This window comes from Patiria miniata, unplaced genomic scaffold (genome assembly GCF_015706575.1).
Source record: "Patiria miniata isolate m_02_andy unplaced genomic scaffold, ASM1570657v1 HiC_scaffold_10, whole genome shotgun sequence".
Lineage (NCBI taxonomy): Eukaryota > Metazoa > Echinodermata > Asteroidea > Valvatida > Asterinidae > Patiria > Patiria miniata.
In genome coordinates, this window is record NW_024037048.1 from 18,098,783 (window position 1) to 18,112,017 (window position 13,235).

General features: G+C 39.9%; 1 protein-coding gene across 1 annotated transcript; it reads right to left on the minus strand.

Annotated features, from left to right (window-relative positions):
- Window positions 1-885: 885 nt before the first annotated feature.
- Window positions 886-9,854, minus strand: LOC119734435 (endophilin-A2-like; the record flags this gene model as incomplete). The annotated part of the gene is made up of 6 exons (XM_038207942.1): window positions 886-1,026; window positions 1,322-1,422; window positions 3,921-3,926; window positions 6,270-6,336; window positions 7,307-7,440; window positions 9,734-9,854. Coding segments are annotated over 6 exons (570 nt in total), but the record flags the coding sequence as incomplete, so codon positions are not given.
- Between the last annotated feature and the right edge of the window lie 3,381 nt (window positions 9,855-13,235).

The following is a 13,235-nucleotide window of genomic DNA, read 5'->3' on the forward strand; positions in this document are numbered from 1 at the left end:
AATATCACAAAAGTAGTCCTGAAGTCCATCGCCATTTTGAAAAACGATGTCTATGCTCCATTGCAAAATAGAGCAAATTTTGGGCCTACTGGTAATTTCATCCAAATTTCGTCCTCATCACGGCATGGACCCTTCTTGTTTTACAAACCCTCAAGTTCACGGCCCACAAAATGCTTCAATACTTGTAGCAAACAAATTGAGGGCATTCAATGACAAGTTCATCACAAGTCAATCACAAGTCAGTCACAAGTCAGTCACAAGTCAATCACAAGTCATCACAAGTCAATGACAAGTCCATCACAAGTCATCACAAGTCCATCACAAGTCATCACAAGTCATCACAAGTCTGTCACAAGTCCATCACAACTCTATTACAAGTCCATCACAAGTCATCACAAGTCCATCACAAGTCAATCACAAGTCAATCACAAGTCCATCACAAGTCCATCACAAGTCATCACAAGTCATCACAAGTCATCACAAGTCAATCACAAGTCCAGCACAAGTCCATCACAAGTCATCACAAGTCCATCACAAGTCATCACAAGTCCATCACAAGTCCATCACAAGTCAATGACAAGTCCATCACAAGTCCATCACAAGTCATCACAAGTCATCACAAGTCATCACAAGTCAATCACAAGTCCAGCACAAGTCCATCACAAGTCATCACAAGTCCATCACAAGTCATCACAAGTCCATCACAAGTCCATCACAACTATATTACAAGTCCATTACAAGTCCATCACAAGTCAATCACAAGTCTATCACAAGTCATCACAAGTCATCACAAGTCTGTCACAAGTCCATCACAACTCTATTACAAGTCCATCACAAGTCATCACAAGTCCATCACAAGTCAATCACAAGTCAATCACAAGTCAGTCACAAGTCCATCACAAGTCCAGCACTGTTGGCATACCTTTCATTGAGTGTTGAGAGAAGGCTTTCCAAGACCTCTGCAGACTGTTTGTGGTATTCTAGCTGAGCCTCGGCTAACGCTTGAAGCTGTAACACCTGCTCAACCTGTTAAAGAAATCAAGGTGCATTTTCAAGGATTGCATTAAAACAATTAAATTACATGGCAATTTAAAGAATATCTTACACAACAGAATTAAAAAGGAAACCGTCAATCTCTTCACCCATACAATGTCGGTGTAAATTATTCTTCCATGGTTGAACTGAGAGAAATATCAAAATAAATGCGAAGAAATACAAAGTGAAAAGTTGTTCTTGAGACTCAATGAGTGGTATCTGATTGAGTAGTAAGATGCTCTAGTGCATCTTGGCTCATCTTTGCTCCGATTTGTCAGGTACTTACATCACTCTCAAGGAGGTTCCTCATCCCGTTCTCAGCAAGCTCCTGAGATTCGTGAAACTTCTCTTCTGCAAACTGGATTTCTTCTTCAGGAATTGTGCTTCCTGCAACACAAACAAAAACAAGATTGATGAGAACAAAAGTCAGACATATTGGCTCAGAATTATCCAAGATGCCAGTATTTTCCTGGTGTGGAAATGAAGTATAATTCCTGCATCATGCAAGCATGCATTAACCCTAACAGAACTCAACCCATCAAACCCCAACGGCATGTTTAGTGGGAATCTGTCAGGATGGGTACAGTACCCTTAAACTGACAGTCTTTTACATTGGGTTGGCACACCTCCAGAATCAAAGACAGAAATATGTGTCAGCAGTTTCCCATATGGTGTTGGAATTTGCCAGGATGGGTATGGTTCCTGGTACATCATACTAGGGAGTTAGAGTTAATCCATCACCATGTACACAATGAGTCATAAAGAAAGTGACCAAATTAGAAACATATTTCAAAAACTATGTGGCTCGCTCTGTTTAATAAAAATAGGGGTAAAGTACTTGTTATTGACTAGTAACTGTGAAAATTTCACGTAATTTGCATACTCTATTCCCAAGTAATGACTATTTTGATACAATGATCCAAAATTCAGTTGTCCACCACTGATCATTTATCATTCTACAAACAAATAAATACCCATTAAATACCATGAAACATAAACGCTTTCCCACCTCCATGAATGAATGGAAAAACGGACAAAAACGGACAAAATGGCGGGCGGAAGTGATTCAACAACTGCTTCATGAACGAACAAATCATACACAAACATTTCTTCCATGAAATGCTGTTATTATCCTCGTCCAAGATGTTTAGATTGTTTAAAACGTGGCCCATGTACGCCAACTTCCGTGAAATCGATCGTAAGTTCACTGCGTGGCCGCGCAATAGGTTTGTTGCGTAAGTCCTACGCATGGCGTAAGTTACGCACTGTTTTTTGTGAAATCAGCTGCAGAACAAAGTTCCGTATTTATTACAACTCACACATATTTAAAACTTAGACTTTCTCAATTTTGTCTTCGGAAAAAGTCACTTTTTACACTTTTCTGAGTTTGAGTCCACACAAAAATGATTTGGGTCAATTTCTTTTCATCATCAATGCAATTGAATATTGACCAACAAAATGAGCAAACAGGCTCATTAATATGTATGAGATGTAATGAATATTCATGATACCTCCATATATACAAATTCATGTTATTTCTGACAGAATCAACTACAACCGACATTAACTCTTTGCCAGTAATTGTCCTTCTTTAGTAGACACGATAATTTACAACAGTTACAAATTACATTCTAAAACTTGTAACACAATATGTCTTTTGATGTTAAAACTAAAAGCACTCTTAAAGTTTACCATTTTGGGGTCAATCTGATCATCTTCCAAAGCAATTTTCTTTTCTTTTTGAATATTGTTGAGGTTTTATTGATAACATAAATTGTCGTATTTCATCACCCAGTAAAACAGACATTTTTGGTCTTTGGACTGTTGCTTGATTTGGATGTGCTTAAAATAAACTGAAAAAAATGAAATGAAAACGGAATGATAATCTCGAATCAAGAAAACATAGCAGCAGGCTTAAACATGCAGGCAAAGTGAAAAAGCTGGCTACGTTTGTTCTATGACATGCTGTTAGTGTTTCAAGCAGGATGTTTAAAAACAAAACATGCAAGTTTCATGAGGACGTTCACATGAAATGCCAAACAAAATAAAGGAAGTAACATGCACAAGCTAGCATCAAAACCAAAACAAAACCAAAACTGCAAAATGACAAAGTGAACTCTAATCCAGTTTTGATTTTCAAAAAAATGACTACCGAGCTTTAGAAATCTGGGATAATATATTTCAAAATAGCGGTGTTTGGTATAGCAACGTTCCACTGTATATGAGAATGTAATTTCCAGTAACCCTGGTTAACCCTTCTGTTAGTGAGCATTAGCCATGTCTGAATGACATGGCTACGGCTAACACTAGCCCACATGGGAAGTGGCTTCATCTGCTTCCATAGGAGCAACTAATGTATTAGCCGTAGCCACTTCATTCTGACGTGGCTTTACGCTTTTATCCTTTTCCCTTCATTTTCGACTCTGCACCCACGGCGAAATCTACAAATATATAGCACTACTGCCTACTCTATAGCCCAGACTGCTGGCCAAATTTGATAGGCTTTAGGCTGACAATCCATGTGTCCGTTTTTGATGTGCGTATTGCATTTTGCATACCAGTTGCGTATCCGCGATGCGTACTCTGAAAATCCACGAGTACGTATTTCTCTGCACACTTGACCGACGTAAAAGCTCATATTCCCACAATGACTGGTCTTAACGCAGCAGGGATAGCGCAATGCGCAATACAGGTACATGGACCTATGTATGTATGCACATTGCTTATCAAACAACTGATTTTTACACATCAGGCAGTGCGCACTACGCATGACGGACACACAGATTTTTGGCCTTATACTGTATTTTCTGAATCCTCAATCAATTCTGAATTTCACCACAATATTTTCTACGAAATGCTACGCTACAAAATCGGTGTTGACATACCACCTGCTGCTGAGAGGAACCGACGAAAACGTGTTTACGGGTACATGGAAAGTAAAAATAGAAACATGATGTCATCATAGGATTATAGACCAATGGGCTCTTCGCACAAGTACCCCCTCAACGGTAAGAAAGGGAGAGTTGGGGTCGGGGAGACGACTGGGAGAGACATTTGAATGCATTGCCAACGACGCCTGACGTCACAGGTAGACGCTATGGCTTTGTGCATATTGGGAATGAAAGTAGTCAGGGTACCATGCGCTATACGTAGTGTGCCCCATCCACTGGACTATCGAAAGTGATCAAATAGCTCCCTCTCCTGTTTGCGCATGGAGACCATTAATCTAAACAGCCGTTGGATTCCTTTGTATTCAGTTTGGTCGTTTTTTTTATCCCGGAGGCTGTCTAGACCAATCCTGAAGGAGTAGACGTTTATTAGGTACATGTAACTGATTAACTAACTAAAACACACTTTTATAAGATGGAATTTTGCGTCGGGGTGATATAAATCAAATCAGGTTTTGCCTTTCACTGACGTTTAAACACTGTGTACTCAGTGTGTTACCCACCGAGTATACAGTATTTAAACGTCGTTGAAGGGCAATTAACCTAATTTGATTTAAAACACACTTCAAAATAGAACGTCATGATAGTACGATACACGTACAGGCTTTCAAGCAGACCCAGGTGAAGAAGTAGGAGAAAAGTAAGGTCAAAATTTACAAAAACCAACAGGACAAAAGTCGGATTTTGGAGGACAGACTCAGGATAAAAGTAGGACTGTAGTGGGCTTTCTGGGGTAGTTTTCGTTGATGCTCGCCCACGTCCACAGCATCATAAGCCTCATTTGGCATGTTCTGTACTCACAACACTTGTGCTCCATCCTCAACTAAGCTCTTGGAAGTACAGTTGCAGTACTCCTGCGCCCAAGCCCTTCATTGTGTGATTTGACAGTGTGTAACACTGCCATGAAAGTTTTCAATGAGATTAAATTTCTTCGGAGTTGTGGGACAAAAATCAAGACAAAAGTAGGAAAAAATGGAGCACGGTAAAAAAAAAAAATATCTAGGAAAAGTAGGAATACTTAAAAGCCTGCACGTACATGTGGACTGAGGTTAATCTATTACATGGACATTTATCACAGTTGTAAATCTTAAGCATCTAGCATTCTACATACACACATTCACAATATTGTTGTAGGGAAAGTACAAGGTAATATTGTGCATTAACAAAGGTCAACAACACTATCTATTCTCATTTTTGAAACTCACAGACAATTTCGCTTATTGTTAGTTCAAAAGTGTACTGAGCTATGGGTGTATACTATGGGTGCTAAGCACAATAAGGGACCATTCATGACGAGTCTAGGAACTAGACTATTGACATACCGACCAAACCTGCTAATGCTGATGAGTATGTAGATGATGCACAGTGAAAAATGAAAGTAAAACATTAATACAGTGAGTGGTAAAAATGATGTTGAATTCAAAGGTGTGGACAATTCCTTCATATCGACGTCAATTTACAGGATTTCATGATTAAACTCTTCTATTAGAGACAGTTAGGCCTATCGATCAAAGTAACAAAGTTCAGTTCCCGATGACAATATCCACTTTTGGAAACAATATTTGGCAGATCAGATATTGGCCGCTGAGTGAATATGGTTGACACAAAGTTCAAACTTTTTCTCGACTGTCTAAACTAAGTCCTCAAACAATCTAAACCACAATTGAAGGCTTGCAAGGAACACTATTTTAAATGCAATTTTTGTTTTTCTTTTAGTGCAAACAAATATTATTCGCATTATACAGTATGTCCAAAAGAAATGTCCGTCTGACTATTTTTTTTAAAAATACAAAACCATGAAGTCCATTTTGAAAAAGTTTGATTGTGCAGATACTCCTTAGCCTTGGCCTCAACCCCGATGAGTTTCATTTAATTTCAGTCACGCATCACTGCACACTTGTCAATTGATCACAACAACATTTTGGGACACTGTGACCAAGTTCCTTGCCTTAATCAATTTCAGTGCTGTGTTAAGTAAGCTGTGTAAAATCATGCATGTTGTGAAAAGGGCTGCAATTGGGATTGGAATCATTTGCCTGGCTATCAGTCATCATGGCAAGACCTCAGTTTAATGCTCAAGGGCAAATGATTCCAATCCAAAACCACATCAGACTTTTTTTCACAGACACTTTTTTGGGACATACTCTATGACAGTTAATAATGATAAATCAGGTCAGGTTAACAATAACACTTTGGAAGTCTGATGGTTTGTTTTTGTTTTAGTTATGATATTTTAGTAATGTAAGATGATTTGATATGATGGAGTTGAGATAATCTGTCGCCTACCTTTTGCTTGCTTCTTCTTTTTGTAGTCAAAGTCAAGACGTCGCCCCTGTAACTTCTTCCGATGGTGCTGTAGAAATCAAACATTGGGGAGAAAGTTAATGTACTGTTTGACAAGAGACATTTGCACATTGCTGTAAGGCTCCTTATATAAATTATGGGTCAAAGTGTGACAATTTTCGAGTTCCTGTTATCTCTGAACGTTGTCATTTGCTGTTCAAGTATCATTAAGAATGACTTCAACAATTTGTTGGGTAGGTTGTCTGCTTCACATAATCACTCTTGGTGGACGACTGCATTAACCCTAACCTTCCCAAATCCTCCAAAATCCTCTTTGCAAAATGAAGGATTTTGCAGGATTGAGGCTGTTTAATTGGCAAAAATGTGTGGCTGATTTTGCAGGATGCAGTGTGTCAAGGTCTTGGGCCGGGCCTTGTGTTTGTTTATGCTCAGCTGTGCATAAATTATACTTGAAGTCCTCCGCACTGCTCCAGGATGTCACTGGCTCTGCCTCAACATATTGACAGTGATTGCTGGAGGATTTTGTAGGATTGAGGCAGTGATCATTCTTCCACGGATCACATTCAAGAAATAACGGAGGATTTTGCAGGATTGAGGCTGCATGCAATTTTGACATGGAGGCAGTTGGAGGATTTTGCAGCATCATCGCAAAAATGCCCAGGGAGTTAGGGTTAAAAATGACTTTTAACAATTTTGTATTCGTTGTGTAGGTAGTTTGCTATTCATAATCACTCTTGGAGGATGACTGCATTAAGGAGTGTATCAGAATTATAAAATCACAGATGTCAGATGTAACAGGGACAGGAAAAAAGTGGACCCCAAATTTATCGAATGACCCAAAGTACACAGGCATAAGTTACAACCCAAATCAACTAGTAATCGATCACTGGTCTTCTATCAATTTTTTTCCAGATTGGCCACAATTTGTGCCTAAATTTCCCCGCAGGTGGCTGTGCAACACAGTCCTGCTTCTATCAAAATCAACCAAATTCTGTCAGATTCTGTAAGATGGGACTCACGTTGATCTCCTTCAGATCTTTGTTCTTGAGATGATCCAGGGGATCCAGGAAGTTCTGTCCGACGTTCAAATCGAAGGCGCCCTTGACTTCAGAAAGTTGCTTCAGTGATTCTCCCATCTCGACCATCGCCGTAGCTGTATCCAAAAAATAACCAAAACAGTTTTTTTTTTATACCTATAAAAAACAACATTTTATTGTTCTGTTGTTTCCACCCAAACTAAACAGCTGTGCTAAGTATACCCTGGGAGCTGAGATTGTCTATGAAATGCATGGTCTATGAAATGCATTATTAGACAGAGTAAAACAAAAAATGGTTTCCCGTCTGCTTTTTTTTCCCTCCACCATGAGGTGAGGTATATGTTTTCATCGGCCTTGGTTTGTCTGTGAACAGGATAACTCAGGATAAATGCGGAGGCACTAGGCTCACGTGAATCGCGCACTCCGGACTCAATCGACCAAAACATTTGTGAGCCTCGTCTTTAAGAACGCGTGCACGTAGCCGTGGCGCGACCTCAAAAATGGCCTCTAATTTTGTTCGCCGGATTACGCAATATATGAGAATGTAATTTCCAGTAACCCTGGTTAACCCTTCTGTTAGTGAGCATTAGCCATGTCTGAATGACATGGCTACGACTAGCACTAGCCCACATGGGAAGTGGCTTTATCTGCTTCCATAGGTGCAACTAATGTATTAGCCGTAGCCACTTAATTCTGAAGTGGCTTTATGCTTTTCCATTTTCCCTAATTTGTGCTTGAATTTCCCCGAACGTGGCTGTGCAACACAGTCCTGATTCTATCAGTATCAACCAGATAATGGATGATGTTAGATTTTGTAAGATGGAACTCACGCTGATCTCCTTCAGATCTTTGTTCTTGAGATGATCCAGGGGATCCAGGAAGTTCTGTCTGACGTTCAGATCGAAGGCGTCCTTGACTTCAGAAAGTTGCCTCAGCAATTCGCTCGACCATTGCCGTACCTGTATCCAAAAAAACAAAAGGCAAGATTTTATTGTTCTGATGTTTCCACCAAAATGAGAACAGCTGGGCTATGTATACCACGGGAGCTGGGATGGTCTATGAAATGCATTATTCAGCGGAAATATTTGAGAGAATTGTGCCTAAAGTTGATGATACAAGCATGGCATTTGGCACACAGTCAGAGTATGTCTTATTAAAGGGCCATCACAGATTTGCCCTTTGAAAAAATCCAGTTAACAAGCAATATTCAAAATTTTCAAAATGGCTGCCATTGGTCATTTTTCTACCTATAGTGGAATCTGGCGACCAGAATTAGCAGGTTTTTACTGCGGTGGTGTCTCACACGCATACTGAACGCGTTCTTAAAGACGAGGCGCGCGCTCATTTTGGTATTCTTATTGGTTGAAGGAGCCTAGAGCACGCGCCCTACCTGAGTGCGACTCACGCAAACATTGCGCCACCGCAGAAAATGGCTGCCATCGGATTTGTCTATATTTGTTCAAAGGACAAATCTGCGATGGCCCTATGGCCAAATATCTTTCTCGTGACATACTCTGACTGTGTGCCAAATGCCATGCTTGTATCATCAAAGGCACAATCCCATCGCCTATCTGCTGTACTAGTACATGTAGCTACAATATTGTTGGAAACAAATAAACAGACAACTGACAAATTTGCCAAATAAAGGGCGAGTAAAAAAACCGAAACACAAACGGCTGGACCAATTTTTGATTGAAGTTTTTCCTGTAGCACTTTCAAAATCCAGGATATATGAAAGCCCAGTTATTAAACTTTCTTTTAGTACAAGAATCATTCAAATCACTCATGTACTTTTCAAGTTACGAAATTTTGAACACAACCACCGTTTTAAAGTTCTGTCCACATATCACAAAAATAGGAAGTGTTCTTGCAGCAAAGTGATAACAATTCTCACAGGGATGCATGCGAATTGTTTTCATTTTACTGAAAAAACACTTTTTGTGATCCGTGGACAGAACTTTTAAAACAGTGTTTGTGTTGAAAATTAAGCAACTTGAAAAGTACATGAGTGATTTGAATGATTCTTGTACTAAAAGAATGTTTAATAATTGGGCTTTCATATCCTAGATTTGGAAAGTGCTACAGGCAAAACTTTATTCAAATATTGGTCCTGCCATTCGGGTTTCGTCTTTTTTGACTCACCTGTATATTGCAAATGCATGCATTTATAAATAAGAAAAAAATAAAAAAATAAAAAGTGGGTGCAAAAAAGGCAGCGGGCAGCTACGAGAAACTGGTTTATTTCTTTACTTGGCCTTGCATATATCTGAAGTGTTGGGCACTACATAAATTACACAATACTCATGGTACTATGTTGGTGGATTGGAACACTGATTAGAGCACCTTTTTGAGAGCTTTTTGATCAGTCGACCACAGAAGGAAAGAGAATACATCTTGAAGCTTGCTCACCAAACGTTGAATCTTCTCCTAATTCTCTGCCGTTCTTCAGCATGACTTCTCCCAGGAATCCTACGGGTTGTTGAGGCTTGGTTCCTCCCTTGTTCTGACCACGGACTTTACTCATGGCTCTGGAGACTGTTCAGGAAAGACAATACGATTGATTAGGGTCAGCACACAAATAGAAGATCTATCTCTATTTGGTTTGTTTGAAGTGAATACTTAGACCCGATTCAAACCGGAGTTCTATAGTCACCCCAAACGTAATTATTCCAAAGGTTACAATTAAAGGTAATATACGACATTTGCAAACATCAACAAACAAAACTACCAAATTATTATGAAATACTTTACTTGACTGTAGGTGAATGACAGTCTCAGACATCCTGTGAAATCATGGCACCTGGTGTGCTGTCATTTTTAAGAAAAGTGAAATTTTTGTATTGATTTCAAAAGAGTGGTCGGCCGACCATCGTTGGAAGAAACTGATTTTGCCAAATAGTGCCCCAATTTACCCAATTTATTTAGTCCGCATTTTTTTTGGCAAGCGGTTACACATCCGTGAATGGATGCAAGCCAGCTAGTCTGGTTCCCTGAGCTCAGGGAACAACACAAGATCCGGCCCAAGACCTTGACACAGTGCATCCTCATAAATCAGGCACACATTTTTGCCATAGCCTCAATCCTGCAAAAGCCTCCATTTTGCAAATAGGATTTTGGAGGATTTGGGAAGGTTAGCGTCAATGATGTTTCAATTTTGGTTCTTACCTATATTGGGCTGAAGGTATTCTATTGTCTTGTTCACCAAATCATCCACTGTGTGTCCTGTCACATCAATTTTCTAATGAAAAAAAAAATACATTACCCAAAGACAATGAGAAGAATTCAATAAGCAAAAATAATCTCAAGCAATATTTACTAATACTAAATGTGTCAAAACTTTTTTCGCTATGGCAGGAGAGATTCATACCCTGGACTCCGTTGCGTGTACACATCAGAGTCCAACCTGGGCTAGGACTAGGGCTAAGTTACACTTACAGCAGACAGGGCTCTGGAGTGCTCTGAAACGTGCAAAACAAAACGGGCAAAGAAAATGTCCTCAGTATTTCACCAACCAAGTTGGAGACTCAATTCAATTTTTAAAGGAGATTTTTCTTCAATGTTTTGCACATGAGAGGGAAGTCAAGTGATTTCAAAATGGGACTAAATACTAGACTGGTACATGTCCAACCATCATGACCATATGGTCCAACTATTTGAAAAAACTGACCTCTTCATTCAGTGTCAATAGTCTGGTGGCTTGACTACGGAGAAATGTGTAGTAAATTGAGACTAGTTCCCGCTTCATGCCACATGTTTCTTAAATTCTTTTGGCATGGTTGATTGATGCAGTACTGAAGCTGTGTTGGACTGGTTGTTTCAGGTGCCAGTCTATTTTCTTGCTTTACATGTTTTCAATACCATAAGTTTTGGGACTAGTCTCATACACAGTATTGAGAGTCCCAAATTTTCGGACTACACTTACAGTAGTCCGAGTAACTTGGACCATGCTTGGACCCAACTTATCGTCTTTTTAACATTCAGATTTCACCCTCAAAATGGCCTCCCAATTACTAGATATGCCACCTGAGGTACAAATAGACATCGATGATTAAGATGGTTGTACTGAAGTTTACTTACGATCCGGAAGAAAAGTGAAATTTCCCGTTCAATTCTGAGAGCTCCCCTCGCGATCATGAACACGTTAAATTTCTGACTCGTGTTAATGTTTGAACGACGTGATGTAGTCTTCATGCCCAGCGTACAATCAATGGTCCCCATATCCCAAGTGCGATTCCGTTACCGAGCGCGAAGCATCGATTATGATAATGAGTAGACTGGATCTCGCTTGTGAACACCAGTGGATTTCAAATGGTAAAAGACAATCGGGAACTAGCTTGAATTGGTTTCCGCCCATAAAAGCTGTCCTAGTTCCCGACTCTCTATTATCGTTCGAAATGTACTTGTGTTTACAAATGAGATCCAGTCTACTGATTATCATAATCGATGCATTGCACTCGGTAATGGAATCGCACTCGGGATATGGGGACCATCGAATGTACAATGTACGCTGGGCATGAAGACCACATCACATCGTTCAAAACATTAACATGAGTCTGAAATTGAACGTGTTCACGATCGCAAGGGGAGCTGTTGGGATTGAATGGGAAATTTCACTTTTCTTCCGGATCGTAAGTAAACTTCAGTACAACCATCTTAATTATTGATGTCTACTTGAACCTCAGGTGGCGTATCTAGTAATTTGGAGGCCGTTTTGAGGGTGAAATCTGATGTTTTTGTGGGACAATGTTGGGTTTTTGGGACAAAAGAGAAAATTGTGTTGCTCGGCATATACGGGAATTGCTTGGACCCCACTATCGCCAGACCATGTCCAAATGTTACAAAGGCGATAAGTTGGGTCCAACTTAGCCCCATAAATGTGGCCAATTTACTGGACTACCTCCGTAAATAAAGGCCACACTTCCACCATGTACAAAAACATGTCAAACTTTGTCAAATTTTGATTTGCACATTTAGGCTTAATTTGTAGTTTATTTTTGCTTTAGAAGCCTACTCACCCTCTTTATAGCCTAATCAGAAAGTGCTGCCTTTTTCAGATGTCTCTTTTTCGTGAAATTTCCAGATTCGTTTGCACACGTTCGCGTATCAAAATTTCAACATGAAATTTCACAAAATTACACATCTGAAAAAGGCAGCACAAACATGACAAAAGTGAGCATGGTGAGTAACTTCTAAACCAAAAATAAAGTACAAACTAGGCCTAAATGTGAATATCAAAAGTTGACAAAGTTCGACATGTTTTTGTACATGATGGACTAGTCCGAAAATTTGGGACTCTCAATACTGTGTATGACTATGAGAGTCCCAAAACTTAAGGTATCTATATCGTGCGGGGGGTATAATGTATTAGGAGCGGAACGATAGTATGCGCATGCGTACAAGTGCAAGTACGTACCCCCCCGCGGCGCGCTCCGAGCGATCGAACCGAAAATGACTGCGATCATTCTGCGCGCGTGCTCGTTTCAAGTGTTAGGTTGGCTCAGTGCGGAAAGGGCATATTTTTCATCATTTTTGCTGAAAAACAGACAGAATCCATCGAAGTTTGTTGGGTGCACATAACGTGAGTATGTCATGAGGTATTGTACGGAGTTTAGGGGCAAACTGTGCAGCGGTTCTGTGGGAAAAAGCTTGGTTGGGATGGACGTTTTTGTACTTAATTAGTGTTTTGTGCTGACAACAATTTTGCGGGGTTCTGAACCTATGAGGCTCCACTGCGTGGAGCCTCATAGTTCTTAGCCCCATAAATGTGGCCTATTTACATAGTTCTAGGAGTAACCTAGCCCCATAAATGTGGCCTATTTACTGGACTGCCTCCGTAAACATAGGCCACACATCCACATGTACAAAAAACGTGTCGACTTTGCCAAATTTTGATTTTCACATTTAGGCTTAC